Source organism: Cryptomeria japonica, chromosome 2 (assembly GCF_030272615.1).
Source record: "Cryptomeria japonica chromosome 2, Sugi_1.0, whole genome shotgun sequence".
NCBI lineage: Eukaryota > Viridiplantae > Streptophyta > Pinopsida > Cupressales > Cupressaceae > Cryptomeria > Cryptomeria japonica.
This window is the reverse complement of record NC_081406.1, coordinates 136,692,427-136,702,934: the sequence shown is the minus strand read 5'-3', so window position 1 is coordinate 136,702,934 and position 10,508 is coordinate 136,692,427. Positions and strand designations below refer to the sequence as shown.

At 37.5% G+C, this 10,508-nt stretch overlaps 1 protein-coding gene across 1 annotated transcript; it reads right to left on the bottom strand.

The window, feature by feature from the left end:
• Positions 1 to 8,416: 8,416 nt before the first annotated feature.
• Positions 8,417 to 9,416, bottom strand: LOC131859483 (putative pentatricopeptide repeat-containing protein At1g09680). Its single transcript, XM_059213275.1, has 3 exons — positions 9,231 to 9,416; positions 8,788 to 9,106; positions 8,417 to 8,694 (listed from the first exon to the last, which is right to left on the bottom strand). Exons 1-3 carry the CDS (start codon positions 9,414 to 9,416, stop codon positions 8,417 to 8,419), a joined length of 783 nt encoding a protein of 260 aa, XP_059069258.1.
• Between the last annotated feature and the right edge of the window lie 1,092 nt (positions 9,417 to 10,508).

Here is a 10,508-nt window from a genome sequence, read left to right as displayed (position 1 = left end):
TCCTGAAATCACCAAATTTGGCACTAAGGTGGCCTTGAGACATATGGTTGTTGGTGAGGAGTGGTCTTCCTCTTCCTATGTTGCTACCCCTGCAGGGACAGATATGGCAGATTGCATTTTTAATGAGGGAGGCTTTTGGGGTCCTGTTGAAGTGTATTTTGTACACTATCAAACACAAAATAAAATACCTAAAGGTACCTTATCCTCTCTTGAGTAAAGCCTCTGATTGCTGAAGATATTGCGAAAAGGATCAATCAGGATGACTCCAAGGTTCTTCGATGTAGGGTCTCTACGTGTGGATAAGCTCTCTATGGTATGATGTGATTTTGCTGGAATCGCAAGGGGACTTACATTTGATGATTGAACGTCTGATCTGCTTTGAATATTGCTGGAACACAGGATTCTACTGCCTTTGATTTGAAAAAAAGGAAAAAAGGCGAGGGCGAGGAAAGGATCTAATTCTAATACTAAGAATGTAGGAGCAATGAATGATCTTTGATGAAATTCTAACTAAGTCTTGTTTTGACATCGCAGGACCATCTCCACAAGGCTAGTGCGATCTTCGAAGGAAAGCTTTATGATGTTCAAATCATCACTACAGGCATAGACACCATCAGGTTGATGCATATCAATGAAGAAGCGACAATTGAAGTTGAGCTTAAGCTGAACGATTCCAGTTGACTACGCAAGGCAAGTCTGCAATCAACAAATTGCTAGTAGTATGGATATACGAATTTCACCATCAATCAAGCACATTTCTTCCATTCATCTAATCATCTACCATCTAGGATTGAAGATTCAACAAGAAACCATGCATATTGCAAGAAACGACACACTTCACCATTACTTCAATGAAAATGGAGTTTGTTTACAATCAATGGCAACAATTTCTTGCCTTGTCCTCCTATTCTACTCTAATTGCTATTCTATCAACTAGCTAATCACCTTCTAACTACTCTCTATCTGTCTTCTAACTACTTCCAACTATTTTCTAATTGCCTTTACAAATGAAATGTCAGGGCTTATATAGTGCCCTCACTACAATTCGATGGCTTAGATCAATTTGAGATCAATGGCCAAGATTTTACAATGAAAACCCTAATTAGGGTTTGCTACAACCATTACATAACATTTAATGCTTGACCAATGATAAAATTGTATTGCTTGGACACATGTCCTCTCTGGAAAATTCCACCAATGAATAGCCGGGGTAGGTACATCGAAGTTTGTGCCACCTTCCATGAGTTAGGTACATTGAATCTGGACATGCTGAGGTGGACCACGCTGACTGGAGAAGTGATGACTAGGATGTCACCTCGTCTGACACTTGTAACTTGGTAGATATTCAACTTGATGTTGTTGAGAAGCTAGCTTTAATTAACTCTTCTGAAACTATTTGCTTCTTCAACGAACCCTTGCTCTGACTTCTTTTTCTTTGATGTGCAGGACGATTGATGAACCTCGCCTTGGAATACTGGACTGGAAGAGGTCGCCCTTATCCTGATGATGCTGGATCGAAGAAGGTCGTCCTTGTCGATGCTAGACCCTCTTGGAGGAGACCGTCCTTGATCTGGCTTGATTTTCCAACTCCGGGATCTCCATTTGATGCCTACACAAAATATTAAAGTTAGTCTTTTGAGCATCAAACCTTAAAGCATGAAATTTAAGACCTTTCAAAGGTAAAACTTAAGATATTAATTTGAAAAAAGTCATGATAAATCAACAACTATATATTTTCAAATTAATTATGAATGGAATTTGGGTCTTCAAGACTTAGATTTTACAAAATTGCAATGGGATCACAATAAGTCTTGAATAAGAACTTCAAAAAATGATTCTTCATACCTCCTCTTTGATTGCTTAACTACAAAACCTTGGCAAAAGATGAAAGAAAACCGGATTTTGATGGACAAGCTTAGATTATAGTCCTCCCTTGGATAAAATGCGCCTCCTTTAGCTTGGAAAAGAACTCCACCTTACACTAGCTTCTTCAAAATCTAGAAATTCGCCTTCAAAAATCTGGAAATTATCCTCCAAACTAGCAAGAAATTCACCTCTCCAATTTGCTCCTCCAATTCGCATTTTAAAACTATGAATGAATGATTTGCATTTGTCCACAACACTCCTCTCTTATAGAGCGCTCACCTTCTTCAACCATGAGGCCGACCTAGCAAATAAGCCTTAAAATAAAATATAAAAAATACTAAGAAGAAGGCCGACTTGATAAATAAAGACAAAATAATGCCTTGTGCGCTCCACCTTTAATTTTTAATTTCACAAAAAATTAATTTTAAATGCCTTTATAATAGAAATTCGATTTTTTTGAGGCCCAAAATTAATTTATTAAATGCCAATTTAATTAATTTTTTCAAATATTCCAAAGTTAGCAAATTTTAGTGAATTTTAAGAATATCAACTCTCAAACAATGTAAAAATGAAGGATATCACCAACTTCGCCCTGGACCTTCAGTGAGGGACAGGAGCGCTTTTGCATTTCAGGCTAGGATTCTCAAATTTTTGAAGGCAATTCCTTGTTCACCATGTTTTAGAAGATCTTTCCAATCTTGCTCAACTCTGCCTTAGCATAATCTCGGAGGGAATTAGTTGTTTTCATAAAAAGTGCTCTGGTCCTTCAGTGAGGGACGGGAGCACTTTTGAGTCCATTGCATGAATTCTTGATCACATTAATCTTCAATTTACCCTCAAGGCGTAGAATATCACATTTCACTCCATCTTGAGCCTTGGTAATAAAAATATCATTTCAAAATGCAAGGTAAATGGTCATACTTGGAAATTGCGCCCTGGTCCCTTGGTGAGGGATGGGAGCACTTTTGCCAGTTGTCGTCAAAATTTGCAACTCTCGCATCTCAATTCCACTTCAAGGCATTTTAAACACTTTTTCAAACTTGCGCCTTGGCCTCAATTTGTCCAAAATTGGTGAGAAAGGCTAGATAACATATTAAGTGCTCTGGTCCCTTGGTGAGGGACAGGAGCACTTTTTCAATTTCAAGCTTATCCGTCCTTTGCTAGCTTTCCAAATTATCTTCAATGGATGAATCATGCCTTCTTTCATTCATTTCAATCACGAAACTTGCCTTGCCTTTGCAAGAAATTTGTATTTTTAGAAAATCGCTCTGGTCCCTTGGAGAGGGATGGGAGCACTTTTGAAAATCGCTCTGGTCCCTTGGAGAGGGACAGGAGCACTTTTGGAAAATCGCTCTGGTCCCTTGGAGAGGGACAAGAGCACTTTTTACATCTTGGCATACTTCTTTGTTCTTTAAACCTCTCAATTGTGTCTAAGGCATAAAACATGATTCGTCCTTCCCATCCAAGTCAAGTTTTGCCATAAAATATCAAACAAAGAGGAGAAACTTGAAAAAGTGGCATGGTCCTTCAGTGAGGGATAGGAGCACTTTTTGTCATTTGGGTTGACTTACTCCTTTGTGATCCGCTTAAATTATATTCAATGGACAAAACATGCTTCCCTTAACCTCTTCAAACCATAAAATCACTTTAATCTTGTAAAGGCAGTGCAAATTTGAAATTCAAGCTCCAGTCCTTCAGTGAGGGACGGGAGCACTTTTTGCCCTCTAAGCCAAATTGTCTCACTTTCCACTTCGAAATTCCTTTGCTAGGGAAGATTTCATCTTACTTCATGCTATGAATAGAAGTTAATGTCTAATAAAGGTCTAAAATTGTGCATATAAAGAAAAGTGCTCTGGTCCTTCAGTGAGGGACGGGAGCACTTTTAACCTTCTAGGCAAAAACTTCATCATTTCATTGTTTTCAATCAAGTCTGGATGCTCTATCATGTTCATTTCGTCCTTCACCATATCTTTGATGTCTCAATTTAACCAAACAAGGCTAGGAATGGCTCAAATAAGTCTTTTCGCCCTGGTCCCTCAGTGAGGGACAGGAGCACTTCGCCTTGGTCCCTTGGAGAGGGACAGGAGCACTTTTTCCTTTAACCTTCAGAATTCACCATTTTTGTGCCTTCAAAATCTTCAAAAGTATCAAGTCATGTCCAATTATCATTCCGGAAGACCTTGCACAAAACAAAATAGAAAAGTCAATGACAAATATGCATAAAATAACATTTGTGCTCTGGTCCCTTGGTGAGGGATAGGAGCGCTTTTGTCCTTTCTAGCTAAAATATTCAAAATTTAGGTCTCCAATCATTTCACAAGGCAAAGTTAGGTCATCTTCAAGGCCAGGAATCAGTTAGCAAGCCCTCGCAAAACAAGAAATTGCACTTAGAATGAAATTCGCCCTGGGCCTCCAGTGAAGGACAGGAGTGCCTTTTGACTTTTTGAACTCTCTATCAGGATAATTTTTATGGAATATAACATTTAAGTATAAGTGACAAAATGTCACTTATACTTTAAGTTATATTCCATATATACTTTCAGGATGTTTGAGAGTGGTTTCAGACCTCCAGGAGTTATATTGCAAAATCTAGTTTTTGGAGGTTTTTTCAGTTTCCAGACTTAGTCAAATTTCAGGATCAGGACATTCCAGACTTAGCCAAATTTCAGGATCAGGACATCAGACTTAAGCTGGACTTGCTTATCCATGTGATCCCCTGGGCGACACTCAAAATGCAAAGGCTAACTAACAAAACCCTAAAAAGCAAAAAAGCAAGGGTCCCCATTTGCAATGGGGCGATGTGTGAAAATGTCACAACAGGTCCTTGTGATGAGATTTTGAAGATATTTTTTATAAATTCTACAATTTAAGTTTTTGTTTTATAATTTATTCATCATTTTCTCTTATTTGCTCATTTTTCTAAATTACACAATATTTGCAATTTTGCAATTTGTTAAGCCCTTGGTGGTTCTCTTACGAGTTGCGAATGGAGAAAAACCCACAATGGGCTACATATATGAGGGCATGGATAGGGCCAAGGAGGCCATCAAATCCATCTATGTAGGAGATGAGGGCAGGTATCATCCCATTTGGAAAATCATTGATAGGAGATGGCATAACCAACTTCAGAGGCCCATCCATGCAGCAACATATTATCTATATCCGACATTCCATTTCAGCCCTACTTTCAAGGCTGATGAGGAGGTTCTTAGTGGGCTATACTCAATCATGGAGAGGATGGCACCTAATGGTTGTTCTCAGATCAAACTTATGCAAGATTTACAGTTGTTTTGCAATGCTCAAGGGGAGAACCTTTCGTACTATCTGCAAAGAAAGTAGGACATCTATGATGCCAAGTAAAACTTTAAAATACATTCTAACTTCTAAGGCATAATTTTAATTTTATTATGTATTGTTAAATGAGAGAGCACTGATTTTTTTATTTTTCTCATTTCAAATTCAAATAATTGGTGGAGCTTTTTTGGCCCAAAGACACCAAATCTTCAAAAGTTGGTCATTCGCATTTTGAGCCAACCATGTAGCACATCTGATTGTGAGCGCAATTGGAGTATGTTTGAGCACATACACTCCAAGAGGCACAATAGATTATCTGTGGAGAGGATGAACGATCTTGTCTTTGCTCACTACAACCTCCACCTTAGAATGAAAAGGAATGCATTGGATGACAACTCCCCTATCATTCTAGTCGAGGTTGATCCTGAAGCCAAGTAGGCCACTGAGACAGAACATGTCTTTAGTGACGACGACATTGATTGGGTCGACCAAGCAGATGCAGAGGCTGAGGTTGTAGCCATGGCAGAGGAGCAGAGAGCACGAGTAGAGCCAGAGGCAGACAGTGACACAAATATTCTTGATGTTGGTGAGGGTGGCATGGTGTCACAGGGAGAGGCTATGGATGTCGAGTTATCCAAGACTTGCCTTAGACGCCTTCGCAGGGGGTCGAGGCCGAGGGATGCAAGCTCCTCTGAGGCTGCCCCTGTTGCTGAGCCATAGGCTTATAGTTGTTTTTACTTTTGGTATTTGTATGGAACACTTGATCATATGATGACATGGATTTTTTATTCCATGAGTTTTGTAATATTGTATACATTTGACAATATTTATATATCTATGTTTGTTATTTCCTTCAACTACAATTTGTGTTTATGCTTATGTGATTGATGTGTACTTGTGTATGTAATCAAATTAGCTTTTATTTGATGATGTTATTGTGTTTTTAAGGTGTATTTAATAAAGGGTGCATTAAACAAGTTTTAAATCCTTAAAAATCCCTCAATTTCTTGAGTTTTTCACTTTGTCGTCCCAAGTCCTGAGGCGAGTAGGCCTCGCTGAGTCGGGTCCGAGTCTCAAGTCTTGTTTCTTTGGTTAAGTGCGCATTTGTAGCATCCTTCCATTGTTATTATTAAAAAGATTATTATTATTCACAAATTAATATTAAAAATTATTATACACAAATTATTATTAATATGTGCATCACATATTATTATTATTAAATTATTCGCAATTTATTAATATGTGCATTAACTATATCAAACTTGTTTATTAGAAAAGCACCGATCAAATTACCAATGCATTAGGCTGTGTTTAACAATAACAAATTTTAATTAGAAAAGGCACGACCCAAGGGGGAGTCAAATCCTTTATGACGGATCATAGCTAGTCAAAGAAATTAAATACCTTTGACCACCTTCCTCCAGCAAGACACACACGGGAAGTAAGGAGAAGAGAATACGGGAATATTAAGGGAGGGAAGAAAGTCTGCCTGTAATCATCAGTCATCACACAGCACAGCCAATATTACTAACACATGGAAATAGTAAGAGAGGAGAATATAGGAGAAAGCAGAGATCAGCAGTCTACGATATGAATATGTAGGTTGGTAATTATTTCATAAGATGCTGTTTAGTATCATTGGTACAGTATGGATTAATTGTTGGAGTGAACCAATCATAAGAGATGAGAAGTTGATATGATGGAGGGGAACGGTGTAAATCCCTTACTAGGTATGCCACCTCATTATGAAGGTTAGGGACCATCAGTTAAGGACCACATGAGGCCACAGAGGATAAGGTCTTGATATTGGGCTTAGGGTAGAGGATCCTTGGGGCACCTTATCATGTCTTCCAACTCAACCCTCATCATGGTTGAGTTTCCATATAACTGTTGATATTGGTTGTGCAGATCAATATATACATATCCTAACCCTAGAATTGGATGTATTTCATGAGTTATATCTGCATTGTTGTCTAATCTCATTGCTGGGTTTCGAAAAATAGGTTTATCTTATCTTATTCTTAAATGAAAATCATTTTCCTAATTATGTTTGCCCTTGTTTCATTCTGGATTTGTGAATTCAGGGTAAAGTATAAGGTGATCCCAAAAAAGGGGACATTACAAATTCTGTGAAAAAGTTATTAGATGAGATGCATTAAATAGAATTATTTGAGTATTCCAAATAGCCATAATCAAAATATTCAAATTCTAATTGATTAAACATCTTTAATCAAAATATTCAAATTCTAATTGATTAAACATCTTTCATTTGCTTCCTAGACTTGAGACTATGGAAGAGATGATATTGCTTGTCAAAATATGAGCCCTAGAGACTCGAATACTTGGATTATGAAAATCTAATAGGATGAAACAACTTGGATATTAAATAGCATGAATGCACACACTTGGCTGCCGGAAAATGAGATAAGAGTACCAAATTTACTCAAACCATCAGTCAATTTTCTTTATGAATAAAAGCACAAAGACAATCTGTCCATGGCTGGATATACAAACTTGTGACTGTCATAGTCTAGTTTCTATGATCATGTCAGTCAGCTGCAGATATTATGATTGCCTCCCTAAAGTTAGATATGCAAATACTCACCTCGACTCCAGCATAGTATTTTGTTCATTAGAAATCTTTTTAGTTTAGTCAACTTGTGATAAATAAGTCAGCATAGAGTATGATATTGTCAACAGAAGAAATCTTCAAAGAAAAGTTAAATAAGCAGTTAACAGGTTTGGATTGGCACGATTTATAACTCATATTTTAGTTCTGATACAGATTCTAGGTTGTTAAGATGGCACCCAATAGATGCCTCATTTTGAGCTAAGAGAAAAATAATGAACTGAATGTGACACACACCTTAACTACCTATATATATAAGTTAACGTTGTAGTGCTAGCCCTGGAATATTTCATACTATGTATAAATCTATAAAAAAAAAGTTTGAAGTCATATGATAACATTTTAAGTAGAATTATGGAATTGCTTGCAACTGTAGCCTACTGACAAAAAGATCTTCGGTAATGAAAAGGAACCATCAAGTTATGCTTTCATTCCGAAGTATTATACATGATTGGAGTTTGTGAAGCTAGAAGAGAATATAACTAACATTAACTCTCCCATCATTACACAGAAGTAAGTCTATGCATGAGTGACACTGAATGAGCGTATAAATATCAGTTTCCAGCTGGGAAAATATATAAACAGATGTGATTTTGATATGGCTAGCAGTCACCAAGCCATAGGTGTTTATGCATCCCTAGAAATAATAAAAGAATCATCATTTGCAAAGTTCCATAATTTTTTCATTTGACCAAGACCAACCAGCCAGTCAAGTATCTGAACAGTTGCATCACTCGGAGCACAGCCTTCTTTCTTCATTTGATCCATCAACAAAAAGGTTTTTTCAAGGTCATGTCTATGGCGTAAGGTACAAAGTATTATATTATATGTGACAATTCTTGGAACCAAACCTTTTGCTCTCTCATCTCGTTCAGCATTGAGAAAGCCCTGTCTAGCTTGTTTTCCTTGCAAAAACAATCAATCAATATATTATAGGTTACAACAGTTGGAGTAATACCAACCACTTTCATGTTTAAAAAATATGTCAAGGCCTTCACCAATTCTGCAATGGGCATCAATCAGACAATTATAAGTGACTGCATCAGGAGTCAAGCCTTCATGAAGCATCTTATTCATGAGAGAATGTGCTCTAGAAAGATCTCCTGCCTTGCACAGACCATCAATGACTGTGCTGTAAGTCATTTCATCAGGTTTCAAATCACTTGTTGCCATCTCCTCTAACACGTTTCCTACCATGTTCATGTCTCTTGTTTTACAGAATGCACATGTTAGTGTATTATATGTAGTTACATGAGGAAGATGCCCCCTGTTTTCCATCTCAGAAATAAGCGTAATTGCTTCCTTTTCCCTATTACTCTGACATAAACCATCAAGTGGAATGCTGTAGGTAACAACATCTGCGGAGCAGCCTTTTCTTAGCATATTTTCAAACAACTTTTGAGCCCTGCATTTTTTCAAACAACTTTTGAGCCTTTTCCACCTCATGCAATTCACATAGGCTGAATATCAATGCATTATAAGTAATCACATTCGGCTGGATACCCTTTCTGGACATGTCATGAAAACAATCCCAAGCCTTGTCTGTTCTGCCATCTTTGCACAGTCCATCAATAACTGCTGTAAATGTTACTTTATCAGGCAAAGGGAGAAATGCATCCAAATTCATCATGAACAAAATCATAAGGATTGGGATCAGCATTTATTGTGTGAAGTTCATTGTTATATATGAATTTGATTGTACGATGAAGGGTAGAAGGAACTGCTTTCATAGCATGACTCCATGGTCTACCTAGAAGGAGGTTATAATTAAGATGGTTAGGCATGACATGAATAGGAGTGGGTAAAGTCATGGGTCCTACTTTGATAAGTAATATGACCATACCAAGTGACTCTCTAGGAACATTATCAAAGCCACAAACACAGAGGATCGGGTTGAATAGAAAAATAATCTCAATTTATCTTATCCAATAAGTCAACAAGACAAATGTAATTTATCTTATCCAATAAGTCAACAGGACAAATGTTAAGTGCTGACCCATTATCAATTGAAATACCTCTTATCTTTTGTTCATAAATGCAAGGAGTAATCATAAGGGGATCATCTCTATTTTTTACCTCTATAGAAGGCAATTCATCTTGTGAGAATGTAATATCATTTGGTTTAGAAGAAGGATGAAAAACCACTCTTTGTATGGCTTCTTGGATCAACTTATGGTATGAAGGTGAAGTTTGAATCAAGTCCCAAAGGGAAAGATTAGCTAAGATTTCATAGTGTTTCTCAACAAGATTAGGTTCCTTATCAACATGCTTCCTAGGATGGGAGGGGAGGGAAGTAATAAATCTAATTACCTTGTTGTAAGGCCCCAAATTTAATAACAAATCTTTCGGGCCCCTTTTATTTAATTAGATTAGGCAAGTTTTGGTTGGTCGTGTCGGCCCATTTGTAACCCTTCGGGAAGTTTCCCGGAGCCCATATATATGGCCGTGTTAGTCATTATTGTAGGCAGGCGAATTTGGTATTTTTCCTTTATTTGTGCGAATTCCAGTTTGGAGTTCAGCTTGTCTGTCATTTCGGAGGTGAGAGATCCTCCCTACTTGGCATCCTCAGTTTCGGTGGGAGTCCTCCTCACCCTAGTCTGCTTCTGTTCCGAATCTATGTAATCTACAGTGCGATCATTATCAATATAATTTCCCGTGCATGTGTGGATATTCATCATCAACTCTTAAGTCTCTTGTGCCTGTGATAATAATGAATTCC